This window comes from Clupea harengus, chromosome 10, assembly GCF_900700415.2.
Source record: "Clupea harengus chromosome 10, Ch_v2.0.2, whole genome shotgun sequence".
Taxonomy (NCBI): domain Eukaryota; kingdom Metazoa; phylum Chordata; class Actinopteri; order Clupeiformes; family Clupeidae; genus Clupea; species Clupea harengus.
The window spans coordinates 11,960,369-11,976,009 of NC_045161.1; the positions used below are offsets into that span (position 1 = coordinate 11,960,369).

Here is a 15,641-nt window from a genome sequence, read left to right on the forward strand (position 1 = left end):
TTTTCATTTCAAAAGAAATGAAACTGAATATTTGTCTCCCAGTGGATTAGGGAGCATCTTTCTGAGTTCCCTGATCGAAGAGTGTAGTGTGTCCGGCCAATGAGAGGGTCACTATCACCACTGTCACGTTGCAGGGGAGCAAGCCACATATCACCCCGGCAACTGACCACACGCTCAACTGAACCGTGATATTCTGTCCATCCTGGGATGGGGGTAGTGAGAGGAAGAGAAAGGAGGGGGGTGGGGGTGGGGGGCTTGGTTTCAGTGATTACCTGCCCAGGGATCCTGTTACACGAGAACCAACTCAAGTGATGACACTGTTTCTAAGCACCGGCCCCTGGCCTGTGTATCTGTGTGTGTGTGTGTGTGTACACATGAGTGTGGTCACCCATGGATGCGCGCGTGTGTGTGTTTGTGAACATGTTTGTATTTTTAATAGGATATAGTGAGAGTGCCTACTGTGGAGGTTAAAAGGGTCCTGGATTGGCATCAAAGAGCCTCTCATGTTCCTCAACCTATACTAATCCCCCGCAAAGCAAAACAGAAAACATGACCGTTTGGATTCAGCCTGCAAGTCTGTGGATGATGAACTGAGGTAATCTCATCACTCAGATGACATAGAGACATGTCATATGGCAGGGAGACATGCAGTGGAGACTGACAGAACCAATGCGGTGAGCCTGGAGGACCCCTTTCTGGCACAGAAAACCACTGTGGTACCTGTTAGGTTACCTATAGCCTGCTTTACTAATTGACTCGTTTTCCAGGTTAACTTTCGACACATTCGAAGAAGCACATAAAGCGGTTTCTCACAATTGTTTTGGATGTCTTTTTATCAGCCTGTGGCAGTAGGACTTCTTTGATCTCTTTCAGTCATCACTGGAGTTTCTTGCTGGGTATTGGAAATAGTGGTGGAGTGGAGTGTGTCTTTACAGATCCTAGGGTTACAGTCCCTGTCTCCACACGGGCGCACGGTGTCGAGCATGGCTGAAACAACGAAGAAACGACCCATCATAGCAGGGCGAGAAAAAGGTGAGCTTCTCCAAATATGGTCAGAATAGAGTTGGGTTTTCTTATCTTCTTATCTTCAGCTTTTGATTTAGTGCTGAAATGTTTTGTTTCTTTGAATGAAAAAATGTCATCCTGTTTCCATTGGCAAGTGGTCCTTGCAATGTTCTGCATGGTTGTCATTCTTAGTTTTTTTTAAATAATCTTTTGAGAAGGTCAGTGTGATAAATCAGGGTGAAAAATAGAGAGAAAATGATTCCAAGAAAAAAGAGTATCATCACGTAGGTAGAGTGGGAGACGGAGAGAGAGAGAAAGGGAACGAGAGGGGAAGAGGTTGCATGCTTGCAGACTTGCCGGAACATGCTTTCACTGGTGAGAAAGAATGTTCTCAGTAGCTCTGGAACAGGCACTTCTTGTATGCTGATGTCATAGCATTCCCCAGGCAGTATCACTGTGTACACACAGGCATAGTCACTCTGTGCCGACAGAAAGTCAGTTGCTTCATTCACCCACATTCCTCATTTCACCAAGCACATGGTGAAATACACCCCTGCCCCCCACCCTTACCCCTCACCATCACACATGTAAACACATTCCTCTGTATTCTCTTTGTCCCGTGTATTATCTCCTTAAGTTGAACTTGAGTGACTAACTCTGTTCAATACAGAATCAAAGAAAAAAAGACAATATCATGTCTTTTCTGAAAAGAAATGTGTACAAAAAAAACAATGTCCATCTAACTATAGGTAATTGTGTAATGCACAGAATAAACCAGCAAAGAAAACCATCAAGATGACATGTGTTGAAATATTCTTGTCAGGACCAGGACCTGCCCGCTATGCCCTCCCTCCCACCATTGGATTCATGCGTCATGACTTAACCAAGCCCATGAGCCCAGCGTTTACCTTCCACAGCAAGATGAGTGATAACCGTGAGTTATACATGAGTGACAGCTTTGGCATCCATCTACTGATTGGGTCATGGCGGATCCAGTACGGTTTTCTACAGCTAGTGCTTAATTTGTATGGATGCATGCGGCAAGTAAAATCTCATCTGCAGAGTTGGTCTAATAGTATAAATATTTCTATTTCTGAGCATAACATTGCATTCACACATGTAATCATGGTAAATAAGCTCCCCTCTTTAACCATGTCTCATGTACAAGATACACATGCATGCATATGGCCAGAAAATATGTAATGTTGCACAGACCCCACTAGAGGGAGACTCCAGCCATACTAAAGAAGTTTTATTTCAGAGGTCGCTACAACTCATGCAGTGCTGTGTCTAATTTGTGTTTCTATCATGCTATGTCGTATTGGTAGGCTGTATACAATTATTTCTCCTGTACAATTATGTATCCCTGTAATAATGCTGATTGCTTGGGCAGTCTACAGCATAGACTCCAGCCCAGGGCCTCAGTATTTTGTCGATGCAAAGATCACTCGCTTTGGGAGAGATGGCACCCCTGCATACTCTATGCTGGGCAGGATGAGAAAGACTGGTGAGCCTACTGACAGTCATTATGAACAGTTTCATCTCATTCACTCTGTTTGACTCTTGCTTAGATATATGGACCCTAAGAATGTCTCAATGCTGATTTCCTCCAGAAATTATAAACATTTAGGCACTCTTGATGATTTAAGCACACTTAATGAAACAACATTTCATGGAACAAAAATTAACAACTTGTTTACTGAAGAAGTCAGGTACTCTGGGTGTACTTCAGGCTCAGTTTAAAAGAAGACATTACGTAAGGCTAACAATATTAGAAAAGGCTGTACAGGGAATATTTCAGTGATCCGATTTGACAGTAGTGCTGCTGGCATTCTGAAGTCATTTTAAATAGACTGCCAATTCAGCCAATGGCAGAACACTCAGCAAGCAGATGACAAACACATACAGCACAAACATACAGCTGTATGTGACAGTGTTTACAGAGATACTTAATGTCATCTGTTTATAACTGATCTGCACTGGAATTGAGAGACCTCTCCAAAGGTTACAGTTAACCGTCAACTAAATCTGTTGTCCTTCACTCTGATTGCCACTTTGCTGTAAGAACATAGCATGGAGTGACTGCATCTTAAAGCATGCAGCATTGCCCCACTAATTTCAATCTAGTTGTTTTGACACGAATTTGCATTGATATACCATTCTTAAATGATGAAATTTTAAGGGATTCTCTACAAAATGTATCATCGTTGTCCAGAATCTTTAACTAAAGCAAAAGCAATAGTATTCAGGAATTTAGCCGGTTTAAAGTAAACAGAACTCAAAACGTTTGAAATGTTTGCATGTGTGTTTGTATCGTGACCAAAAAATGTGACTTCAAATAATTCTCTCCAGTGGGGGTTTTCCAGACTCCAGGCCCAGGAGCGTACAGCCCAGAAAAAGCCCTTCCCAGCAGCACCAAGCGAAGGCCCCCTTCCTACACAATAGGAGCACGCACTCTCTACCGTTCACTCGACATGGTCCCAGCCCCAAATAAGTACACTCTGCCAGCTGTCATGGGCGCTCATGTGTTCACTAAGCCTACCAGTGCCAGCTACTCCATCTCTGGCCGCTGCCAATCAGAGGACCTGTCGAAGACACCTGGCCCCAGCCGGTACAACAGCACAGACCCCAGCATCTACCTGCCCAGGCAGCCAGCCTTCTCCATGCTGGGCCGCCACGGCCTCCCGGCTGACTCCACGCAGAAGCCTGGCCCTGGAAGTCATAACCCAGAGAAGGTGACGGCCCACAAGCCCAGGGCTCCTGCCTTCTCTCTAGGCATTCGCCACTCTGAGTTCGTCACTCCCCTGGTGGTGGATGTATTGGACTGACATCTCTTTCTGATGTTGGATGAAAAGTGAGTGTAACACATAACAGGTCCACCCCTTTACATGGTGCAGGAAAGTTTAAATGAAACATGATATGAGCCAGACATTTTCAGAACACAAATTGTGACTGAGGTATTCTCATGACATTATCATGAATACTATAATGTCAAGTAATGCATTTGTTGTTTTTGATTCAAGATGGTTCTGCAGTTTCCATTGTGCATTGTCATTACCGATTAAAGATGATGGAAGTTAAATTACCTTTGAGGCAGGCAGCATTATGTGATTTCTGATCCCTCATACATTTTTATTTTGGGCATTTCACAATGCATAAAAAAATCTATCATTATAATGAACACAAACACAATCTACAGAAAAATATTTATTTTGTTGCCAGGTGACAACAAAGTCAGCAACAGCAAGAAAGTCACTGGTCTACTATAATACATAAGATAGAGGATGTAAACACAAAGTAAGACCATGTACAATTTCAGACCTGCACACTTTTCTTCCCCCGACACATTATTAAACCACTGAACCTTCAGGTTGTACAGCAATCACTTCAGTTCAATAGCAACATAGCAGCTTAGCTTACAACTGAGATCACTCAATCTATCGCACAAAAAAGAAACTCCATCTTTCCTCGATTTCCCAGAGCTCTTGTGGCTGGATCTAAAACACACACAATCTCTGTCCACCAGCCTGAGGGCTGCACGCTTTCACCCAGCACTCAGCTGAAGGTGGCCTCTATCACACATCCAAAGGTCTGAGGGGGGACGTTTACACCAAAGATCAGCAGAGGGCTTTATGTACAAACCAAAACACAAGCAGAGAAAAGCACACTTTGTTCCCGTCGGAGACAGTGCATTCCACTGGGGTGGTTTCCTTCCGATGGCCTTCTCATTCCTTAGGGAGGGGTCTTCGGAAGAGCAGTATGTGTGGTTCTTAAGAGACGAAATGTAAGATTAATGTCACTTGGCCAGTCCTAATAGAATGGTTACACATACCAGGAACACTATAATGTGCTGGAAATTGTCTGCGACAAACACTGTTCGACTGAAGGCACCTTTTAACCTTTCTGCACTTTTTAGTCTTAAAAATTCTGTTGAATGTAGCCCACACCAGATGTAAAAGTTCGTATAATCACAGGTTAAAGCTTTAGTTGGGTGCACAGTGAGATCAAACCTCAACAGCCACTCAGCATCAACTGACGACTAAAGACAGTTCTAGAAATATGCCAGTTCAAGCTTTTGACATCTCTAAGACACAACAGGCCAGCAAACGTTAAATTCATAGAGGCAGAAAATGCCTGTCAAATACATCTCTAGCTATTACCAACATATTTTCCCAGTAGTCTTCAGCACTGACCCATCTGTGACATACCTGGCTTGTGAATCATGTAGTGGATCCAGCCCTGGCTCTGCTGCACTCCCAGTCCCCTCCATTCCTCCTCGGTCATCAGGTGAGACTGCGGCACCAACTTGGACAGTTGCTTCGGGAGCATAACATGCCTGTGCATCATAATAATTAGTCAATATCGGTGGAAGTTTAGACCTCAGATAACTTAACCAAGATTAACGTTAATTTAGTGGCTCATATGGCTGGCTAGTAAACAAACTGATGTAGCTTGTGTGTAGCTAATGTTAACGTTGGCTTTTAGGCACATTAACCTACCTAATTTAAGACTTTAAAAGTGCACTGCTAGACTGGCCTACTCAAACATAATTAACATTAATGGCTAACGTACTTACTAACGTGAGTCATCAATTTGCCTACCTAACGTTAACGTAACTTTACTTATCGAATGCCTAACGTCAATGAAAACGTTAGATAGCTAGTTTGCTAATGTGCTGCTATGAAACTAACACATTTACCAGATAACAGTGCCATATAGTAAAACAGGGCAAACAATCTATGATATATTTGAAATCCAGCGAGCTAAGATACGTTAATGTTAGACTCTAACGTCAGCTAAATTAGCTAGCTAGCTAGCTATGTATCAACTAAGCTAGCGCTTATTCTAAATAATATTATACTAGAAAGCTAGCATTCACTTACCTGTACTCATGATCCTCATCTGTGTACTTGTCAGAGTAATATATCTGATTTTTCGACATAGCGTTGTCACAAAATAATAAGCTTTTGTGGCGAGATCAAAACGTTTCTCCTTCTCAACAACTCGAGCAGTAGGCGCAATTTGACATAAATTTCCTGGAACAAGATTTAAACTCAAACGGTCCCTCTCTGCACCCTGATTGGTCAGGCTTGGTTTTAGGAAAACGTACGTATTTGACGGACCGCCCACTTGAACAGTTTAGAACGTTCTCATGTGATGTGGGTCAATTTAATGTGTAGATACGTAATGAGCAGGTCTATTTCTATACGTTTATTTTAAGGCATCAACTACGACTACGGAACCGGAACGTTAGTTACAACTTTAGCACTATTGCTACGAAATGAGAGCAAAAGTATGAGTATTATTGGTCTATTCCCACGCTCTGGTTTTTCTACTGTTGCCACGGACAAATTTTCCTTTGAATTCCTTCCGTATGGTTTATTCCCATTCCGGAGCATTAGGCAACATGGTGTTTTTCAGTGGAGAGGGTCCAAAACTGTTGCCTTCGCCGCTGTGCTGAATCTTGTTGCGGAGCTGAGTCGACGCGGGGACAATATTGTGATTTTTATTTGATATTGCACATAACCCACGTTGTTATATCATACAACAGTTTAATTGAAGCACTAGTGATATCCATTTAGTAAGAATGAAAAGCCTATACTTCAGCAATTAGGTTGTGAATTGTCCAGGTTTTTTTGTTAAAACTTTTTTGTTTGGTTATTTATCATAGCCTATATTTGCATTAGAATGACAACAGAAATAATCAAAATCCAAAGAATGCACAAGAGAAGATGTGGAACATTATCTTTTCAACATGATCTTTTCCAGAATTATATCGTTATCCTTGGTCCAGAAGCAGTTTTGTTTTTGACAATAAAAAAAGGCACCTGTTGTTTCTAGCGCCTTAACATGATTTGAAGTATGTTTATATTATTCAAAATGGAATTGTAACTTCAGATATAATCTCTAAATTATTTAAAAATGTACATGTTAGGTTTGGCATTTACAAAGAAAACTCACTCTAAAGTTAAAGCCAGAGTTCTAAACTTATTTATCCACCAAATAGGGAATAAACATACCACACCATACAGTTTAAATTAATACAAATCAACACTGTATATGGTTTACCTGACTTCTAAATGTATTTCTCCACCTATATAGTGAATAAACACAAAATACAAGATTAGAGAGGCAGATACATTCCATAGTTTAAATGAATAAAAATGAACACTGATAGAGAAATGTGAAACTCTGGCTATAATCAAGTATGCGTGTATTAATTATATGCCTTTGTGTACTGAAACACTATGTGGTTATCTCTGCTGACATATGGCTTTGGTGTCAGAGAAACGCTAACTTCAAACTATATAAACCTTGTGTGATGGGTTTGACTTTGCTTCTCTCTCGTCTGCTGCAGTCTGGGAGTGAGCCCGGGCTCTCACTCTTATTCTCCAAGATAGGAGTGGGCCCGTGCTTCACTCTCGTCTGCCCAGACATGAGTGAGCCCGAAATGCATATTGAATAAAAAGATGCGTATACACAACTCTGGAGTCCGAGGTAAACTTTCGTGTGAATTTTCACCTAACAAACACTGTATATGGCTTACCTGACTAAGTTGTTTACTGTGTTGTGGTTGATTGTGCAACTTATTTAAATTTGTTATTTAAATGTGTTACTTTGCTTGACATTTCACCAGCGCTAGCGTCGTGACCACATCTTTTCCTGTTGTCAAAGGTGACCTTTATATTTTGACAACTATAGCTAGGCCTCATAAATACGACCAAAAAAAGACAACATTTAAGTTTCAGTGAACAACCCAGTACAAGCTGTTAGCACATGACTGATATTTGGCAATCACAAAATACTTTCCAGTAAATGTTCATAGTCTTAATAGATACTGGCATTGATTCAAAAGCAAATGTCTAATTTCTTTTTGTTCGAACAGAGGGATATTTTACCACAGGGAACATTTCAAAACAAGCCCCATTGACCAAGCTCCCTGTAAATGAGTGACATGAATTTGCACTGAGTGCTCTGGTTATTTGTGTTTTCCTTGTTGTAATGGCATTGGTTGGCTCAGCAAACAATCCTTGTGGCATGGTGATGGCTTGTTATTATGGTCAAACCCTGTGGGCCGGACGCACTGGAAAAAACAGGTAAGTGACTGAGTAACTCCAAAACTACTTCTTTTTCCTGGCATGAATATTCATCACATGCACCAGAAAGGATTTTGTAGCATAGGTAAACAGATCGATTTTATAGACAGGGTACAAAGTTAAAACATAACTTCTAAATAAGAAGCAACACATATATAGCAAATAACAGGGACAGGCCTAACATGAACTTGTCTGAAACCTCAGAGCATGTTTTGTGTTTTATAACAAATACATTATGAATGTTGACATAAATATGTTGACAAAAATATAAATATATCAGTGACTTTTGAGCTCATCTTATTGTAATAGGCTTATCAGCACTGTTGGAGGTGTGTTTGTGTGAGAGAGAAACAAAATAGAGTATATATTTCAAATCGAGCATGCATTTTTTGTATAGTTTGTGTGTGTGAGTATGTATGTGTTTGTGTAGGTGTGTGTGTGTGTTTGCATGGATGTAGGGATAAGAAGTGTTGGTGGCCCTGACTTTGACCTGTAACCCTTTCTTCAGCGGACCATGCAAACTCTTCCAGTCCATGACTCACTCGAATGAATGACTGTTGGTGATGCAACTTCTGGCAGCCCATATCACGCGCCTCCTTAAATTCCATCTGATATTGGGACTTGAATGTCATCTCTCATCGTGCCTTATCAGCTTCCTCTAAGTTAGGTACGTTTTTATGCACTCTGCCATTTGGCAAAAAAATCTACTGTATTTGTTTTTTCATGTATTGCACACATACTCGGGGGAAATAATTATCTTGGTCTCAACTCAAAAGCAAGTTTTTATTTCCATATATTCAGGCAAAAAATTGTTCAGTACAGTATTTGCTCTTTAACTCTAGATAATTGTAATGTAAAAGCCTATTACATTTTATTTGCTTTTCAGTGAATGTGTTTTGTTTTTGGCATACTGTTCACTTCAGGGTGAAAAGCAGCATGCTGAAATGTAGAGTCGAAGTCAAGGAAATGTAATGTAATGTGGTGTGTCTTGTGCTTCAAAGTCTGGTTTTATGAAGAATGTCCCCAGGTTGATTTTGAGCCATCATCCAATTTTAGCCAATGTGACCCAGATCATACAGCAAATTGTCCACCGTCAGATGCCTCGACGCAGATTTGGTTTGACTTGCACCATTTATGTACTCTTTCTGTGTTTCACTTTTTTACCCTATAAGATGGAAATTAAACACTGACAAGATGGAAATTAAAACTATGTGGTTTTCTCCTGCCCTGTATTTTACAGTTAAAAAAAATGTAGCCTCTGCCCTATACCAAAGAGACGAGTTTGCACAACAGCTTGTATCACTCGTGTCCTAATTCTGAGTTTCCACATCTGAAATTACATTTTGTGTGCTGCAGAGAGATACTGTGCACCGGATCTAGGAAAGGTGTGCCGTGCAAATCCTTACTTAACCCACTTTGAGCTGTCTAATAAAAATGAACTGTTGCTGCTGTGTGAGGGATAGAGAGGTGGAGGGGAAAGTGTTGGTGCGCGTGTGTGTTGGGGGATTGTTGTAGCAATCTGCCCTGCAATGCCCTCCTACCTCCCCCAGCCTGACTTCCTGCAGATAGTGATGTCTCTCTGGGGAGCCATGGGGGGACGTGAGCCCAGAAGCAGCAGGCAGGGCTTTTTACGCCTCTGGGTTTAATTCTCCTTAAGTAGTGCTGTCATGCCAGCGAAGCTCCTCGTGGTGTTGTCCTTAAAGATAATTACTGAAGACCAAATTGCCCATATCCACACACAAAGACAGCCGCACTCCCTCTCTCTGAGATGAGCACATTGCTAGCAATTATCTTGATGCTGTGGATGTTGTTCTTTTATCAATAGCAGCTGATAACAATTACAAGTTTTTTTCACAAATGAAAAATAATTTGATAACATTTTTAATAACTGTTAGATACAGATTAATTACAAAGGTTGCACCTAAATATCAGGCAGCATGTCCACTGAGATTATGAAATATGATAAGAAGATGGAGGGTATTAGTCAAAAATAGGAATAGATCAAAGGGTTTAATGTCACCTATTTAGATGACCAGTCAAAGGATGTGACCTATTTTAAGATGGAAATGAGAGTTGTGTATTTAGGGAAGTTGTTCTGGTGTGGTATTTGTGCCATGATAGCATGTTCTATGCACGTGAAGGCCAAACACCCACTCAGTGACACAGAAAAGAAGGCGACTCCAATGCTTCCTGTTGATTTGTGAGCATGCAGTGCACACATTGTGAGATCACTGTGTGCGTAACTGGGAGTTCGCTGTCGTCAGAGGCCACTGGAAGTGGTTTTCTCTCTTTTGCGACATGCCAAACATGTATAGAGGACGTTGTTTTCTGCATAGCCTTCATTACAGAGATCACACACGGCAGCAATGGAGAGCTCTCTCTCTCTCTCTCTTTCCCCAGAGTCATGGAACAGCTTCTTAGACAAAACATTTCAGGTAAAGTTGTTTTGCACACGTGCAAATGTGCCATCTTTTACTTGTGGCTTGGTGGAGATAACTGACAGTAAAGGAATTCAATTATTACAGTAATGTTTCTAAAATATCTGTGCATGTTATGCACCAGCTAATATATACAGTGCATCAGAGATGTGTATGTCCATGCATCTGTGGACTATGTTGGTATTCATGGGTGGTCATATCTGTGGTACTCTTTACTGATGTGACGTGAGTGTCAGCGTGTCTGTATGTGAGAGCTCACTAATGCTCTCTACGGGCAGCTGGGCTGCACTGGGCTAATACAGCAGCAATAACAGAATGACATCAGCGAGAGAGGGAGGGCAGGAGGCAGGGAGGGAGGAAGGGAGAGAAAGAAGGAGGGAGGGAGTAGGCAAGCAGGCAATTGAGCCAAACCAAGAGAGTGGTCCAGCTGTCAGAGAGCAGAGAGGGAGCAGAGAGGGAGGAAGAGTGAGTGAGTGCGGAGCAGTGGGGCGAGGACCGGAAAGCTCTCATTCAGCAGAGAAAAGGAATCCTCTTCCAGGAAAGGCTGTTTTTTATTTGCAGGAGACATTTTTCCCTTCCTTGTTCTTTCACTCCTTCCCATTACACCTCTCCTCCCCCTCCCTCCCCCGTTCCCTCCCTTTCTCTCCCCTCCCTCCTCCTCCCTCAATTTTTTCCTCCGTGAGCGCTCCCTCCATCCGTCTCCCCGCAGCGCTTCGCTCCTCTGGGCATGCTACATAAGCCAAAGTATGGCCGCTTCCGCAACGACTCGGTGACCTCCTCCGACGACCTCATGCAGAGCATCGCCATGAGTGGCAAAGTGGTGGCCACTCCGGTTGTACCGTCTCTTGGCCCCACTGGCCTCCCACTGCCCCCCCTGGACCGCGCTCACGAAGCGTCCGCCTCCTCTGCCTCCTCCTCCTCAGCCCAGGCGCTGGCTGACTCGCCCTGCCTGGACGGGGAGCAGGATGGCACCACCACTTTCTGCATGCTCATCCCCAGGATGCCCCAGTGGAAGTTCTCCAACTCGCTGCTCAGCCGCAGCCCCTCCAGCTCTAGCTCCAGCTCGGGTGGCAGCAAGGACTCAGGCAGGGGGGCCGCGGCCCGGGATGGTGCCTCAGAATCGGGTGGCGGTGGGGGAGGAAGTAGGGGTGCTGGCGGCGGAGGTACTTCGGCCATCCTCGGCCCTGTGGCAAGCCTGGCCGCCGTCCTGAACTCCTGTGACACTGTTTGTGTCACCCCTTGTTCCCTCCAGGCCCTGGGCAGGCATAGGGCCTCCTCTGGCAGCCCCAGCTCCAGGGGTTCCAACATGGGTGCAGAGGCCTCGGGGAGCCCTGGGGGTCCCAGCGGATCCAGGACCGGGAGCCGACGGGCAAGGCTGGAGGGTATGTGGCTAGGTGGGGAGGACCTCAGCCAGAAGGGCGGCTTAATCCACAAGCCGTCTCAGGGGTGGTTGCACCCCGACAAGAAGATCACCAGCACAGGGGCTAATTACATTGTCAGGGTGAGTCACACACACCTATGTGTGTCTGTTTTAATTGCTTTTACTCAAACTGCACCTGATCTTATTGTTGGATGAGGGTTTAGATTTGTCTGTAGACCGTTCAGGATGAAACAAAGGAGAATATCAGAATGAGGAAGGGATGCCTTATCTTAGATTGTTTACCTTCTGCCTTGCAGCAGTGCTGAGGGTGCTGTTTAAATGGGCAGGACCTTCCTATGAGAAACAGGGCATGGTCGTACGACTAGCATTGAACACTAAGCAATGCTGTTTGTCTCTTAAGCCACTTAGGCAAAACCTTTTCCCTTGCATTTCAGCTTGTGTCCGAGACTCTGCACTAAAACAATGCTGGCATTTACGGAGCAATAAGTGTGCTAAGTGCCTCCTTCCGAGTACTGCTCCTGGAAATTTCTTGCCGATCTAGCAAGCATGCTGTGTCTAAGTAAAGTGCAAGAATGTATAATTCATACGGTCTGATAGATTGCTATTGTATAGGAAGCAGATTCTGTGGGGCGTGGAGACGTAAACATAGCTGAATAACAATGAATAACACCCTCCGGTACCCTGATGCAACAAGGATAACACTCAAAGCTCTGAACTACAACCCACTGTTCACCAGATACCAGTATTCAACATTCTTTTATTGGCTCTACGTGCTGGTATCTAGTCTACAAAATAAATGTGTGTTTGGTTTACAGTAAATATATAACGATGATTATAATGCTTGAGGCTAAATGTAAATGCATTTAATGCTTATTTTGAATAATGATGTGTATACAATATACAATATACAATTATGATGATTTTATACATATATTGGCATTATTAAACATGAGATGTGAAAAAAAACTACACCAGGGTGGTCACTGATCAGTTAATTAAGCATTGCATCTGATCTGTGTCTGTAGCATTGTACTGTGAGTCTACACGTAGCTGCAGTCAACCTTACTCTTAGTTGCACATGTTGCTGAAATGTCTGCTCTGTGTTTATGGACCCTAAAGGGTTACCAGTCGTGGCAGACTGCTTGACGTCAATGTCAATGATCTTCCCCAACAAATCTCTCCACACATGCAGCCACCCCAGCCAAACACACATACACGCACACGCACACACACACACACACACACACGCACACACACACACACACACACACACACACACACACACACACACACACACACACACACACACACACACACACACACACACACACACACACTCACCTCCACCTCCACCTCACCCACATTACCAAACATACATACACACACACACACACACACACACACACACACACACACACACACACACACACACACACACACACACACACACACACACACACACACACACAGACACACACACACACAGCCTTATGCTTCCCTGTGCAACCCCAGTTTGAGCTGAAGAAGCACGCTTCCTAACTGCATTACATGGTCACCATTCAGCCCCATATTCAATTAAATGTAATCACTGTCATTAGTATCACATGTAGCGAGGAGGAAGCAGGCTGAGTGGAGCACGCGAGGCAAACAGGAAGCAAGAGGCAAGAGCCACCAGCACCAACAACGGGCCACTAATCACAACCATAGCGCTACCCATAGTACCTCTGCATGTTTCCTTATGCTGTGCCATGACATACCATTCATTATTATTCTGTTTTTGCCATAGGAGCAAAAATATATACAGTATATGCTGAATATTTTTACAAGCAAATACATATTGGTTCTGTCTGCGTGTTAAATAAAGACTGGGAGGTTATTTAGCAGACCAAGAGGGTATGGCAGAGTAATGCATGCATGTTGTTTACTGTGGTGAGTGGGTTTCTCTTGGGTGGTATTTCCTTGTTGTCCTGGCAGAGAAGGTGTGAAAGAGAGATTTGTAAAAGCGAGCAAAGCAAATGAGATAACGATCTGAAGTGTCCTCTTTAATAAGAGCCTCTATGTCTTCTCTGTGTACATTTGTGTGCATATGTGTGCATGTACGTGTGTGTCCCAGATAGATAGGTTAGATTAGTTTGCTAATTCAACATACTTTCTTTCGACCTGACCTCAAGATAGTAAGCAACTGAACTGATGTTTGTCCAAACAGCTACACACACTCACATAACTCACTTTTCTGCAGTCTGTAATATTCTTGGAAAGATGTTTTCCCTCAGGAATGAAAATGTAAAGTACATGCCCCTAGGGCAACAGTGACTGAAAGGGAGAGAGAGAGAGAGAGAGAGAGAGAGAGAGAGAGAGAGAGAGAGAGAGAGAGAGAGAGAGAGAGATCAGTGTCGTGGAGCAGTAATTTATCATTCAGGAGACACTATGACAATGAAGGCTTTGAGAGAGAGAGAGAGAGAGAGAGACAGAGACAGATAGAGAAAGGAAGAGAGAGAGAGAGAGAGGAGGGGGGTAGGCCATCTTTCAGATGGAACCCTTCCCTGTCTCCTGATCTCATAGAAAGGCTTGTTTGGCCATGCTTGACTCATAACACAGCCGGTCTGAGAGGAGCATACTGGAGGTGCTGATTAAAGATGTGATGGTACTGCTCTTCATATGGAGAACCCCACCAGTAGCTACCAGTGGATACAGAATGTACCGGAAGAGAGAAGAATGTGAGGAGCAGGCGGGTGTGGTGGACTCCCCAGGGAGAGAAGGGAGTCGGAGGGTGACCACACATGTGTCTGTGCTAAGGGGTGTGTTTATTTTGTGGGTGTTAGGGCTGGGTGGTTAAATGTATTTTGGTTTGTTAAGGGATTCTAGTGTGTGTGTGTGTGTGTGTGTGTGTGTGTGTGTGTGTGTGTGTGTGTGTGTGTGTGTGTGTGTGTGTGTGTGGCTGGAGACCCAGTCTTAGATATCAGTCAGGAAAGGTTTAATCTTGAACAAGAGTGGCCACCATTGTGAGAACAGAGACTGAAGTTCCACTCAAAGCTTCACCTAAGACTCATCCGATTATCCATTCAAAGATTGCAGTTAAATGTACTGAGTATAAGGGGTGTCACCCTCTATTCAATGAGGCCTTGGACACATCAAGGCACTTTGATTTGACCAAGAGGAAGGGATTGAGACCACTTATCACTCCTCACTCAGGTCAAACCATCATAAGTATATTCACCCAGAAATGTCCAAATAACAGCAACAGTTATAACTAGATATATAATATGTATTGAATTATTGACTATGGTATATCATTATGAACTCTGAACCCTCAATTCTGATTCCTTCAGTGTGTGTGTGTGTGTGTGTGTGTGTGTGTGTGTGTGTGTGTGTGTGTGTGTGTGTGTGTGTGTGTGTGTGTGTGTGTGTGTGTGTGTGTGTGTGAGTGAGTGAGTGAGTGAGTGAGTGAGTGAGTGAGTGAGTGAGTGAGTGAGTGAGTGAGTGAGTGAGTGAGTGAGTGAGTGAGTGAGTGAGTGAAAGAGAGAGAGAGACAGAGCCAGTAGCGAGTGTGTGAATGCATATTTCTGTGTGTGTGTGAGCACATGAGCACTTTGTGAGTGGAGCCCAGACAATATGATCACAAAGCTGAGGTCATGAGCCCCAGAGACACACACCCACACCTCCTCTGTCTCAACCAGTAATTAACACTTGTGCACACACACACACACACACACACACACA

General features: G+C 43.5%; 3 protein-coding genes across 6 annotated transcripts in view; 2 read left to right on the plus strand and 1 right to left on the minus strand.

The window, feature by feature from the left end:
• Window positions 1-983: 983 nt before the first annotated feature.
• On the plus strand, window positions 984-4,196 carry odf3l2b (outer dense fiber of sperm tails 3-like 2b). The gene is made up of 4 exons (XM_012839513.3): window positions 984-1,032; window positions 1,829-1,939; window positions 2,399-2,512; window positions 3,358-4,196. The coding sequence occupies exons 1-4, from the start codon at window positions 984-986 to the stop codon at window positions 3,831-3,833; spliced, it is 750 nt and encodes a 249-aa protein (XP_012694967.1). The 3' UTR covers window positions 3,834-4,196.
• A 3-nt stretch (window positions 4,197-4,199) lies between these two features.
• On the minus strand, window positions 4,200-6,078 carry cks2 (CDC28 protein kinase regulatory subunit 2). The gene is made up of 3 exons (XM_012839627.3): window positions 5,889-6,078; window positions 5,214-5,341; window positions 4,200-4,774 (listed from the first exon to the last, which is right to left on the minus strand). The coding sequence occupies exons 1-3, from the start codon at window positions 5,945-5,947 to the stop codon at window positions 4,731-4,733; spliced, it is 231 nt and encodes a 76-aa protein (XP_012695081.1). The 5' UTR covers window positions 5,948-6,078; the 3' UTR covers window positions 4,200-4,730.
• A 2,552-nt stretch (window positions 6,079-8,630) lies between these two features.
• shc2 (SHC (Src homology 2 domain containing) transforming protein 2) overlaps window positions 8,631-15,641 on the plus strand; it is an 18,286-nt gene continuing 11,275 nt past the window's right edge. Inside the window, exons 1-2 of one of the 4 annotated variants that reach the window (XM_012839472.3) lie at window positions 8,631-8,769; window positions 11,793-12,041. In XM_012839472.3, coding sequence (XP_012694926.1) covers window positions 11,847-12,041 — 195 coding nt within the window. In that variant the 5' untranslated portion in view covers window positions 8,631-8,769; window positions 11,793-11,846. Of the gene's footprint in view, window positions 8,770-10,212; window positions 10,538-11,151; window positions 12,042-15,641 lie in introns of those variants that run through there. The other 3 variants (XM_031575392.2, XM_031575391.2, XM_031575390.2) reach the window with 3 other exon arrangements.

Coding starts and splice junctions, on each gene's coding strand:
- cks2 (XM_012839627.3), bottom strand. CDS start 5,947: ATGTCGAAAAATCAGATATATTACTCTGACAAGTACACAGATGAGGAT. Junction 5,342..5,888: donor GATGAGGATCATGAGTACAG/GTAAGTGAATGC, acceptor TATGATGCACAG/GCATGTTATGCTCCCGAAGC. Junction 4,775..5,213: donor CTACATGATTCACAAGCCAG/GTATGTCACAGA, acceptor TCGTCTCTTAAG/AACCACACATACTGCTCTTC.
- odf3l2b (XM_012839513.3), top strand. CDS start 984: ATGGCTGAAACAACGAAGAAACGACCCATCATAGCAGGGCGAGAAAAA. Junction 1,940..2,398: donor CAGCAAGATGAGTGATAACC/GTGAGTTATACA, acceptor TTGCTTGGGCAG/TCTACAGCATAGACTCCAGC. Junction 2,513..3,357: donor GGGCAGGATGAGAAAGACTG/GTGAGCCTACTG, acceptor AATTCTCTCCAG/TGGGGGTTTTCCAGACTCCA.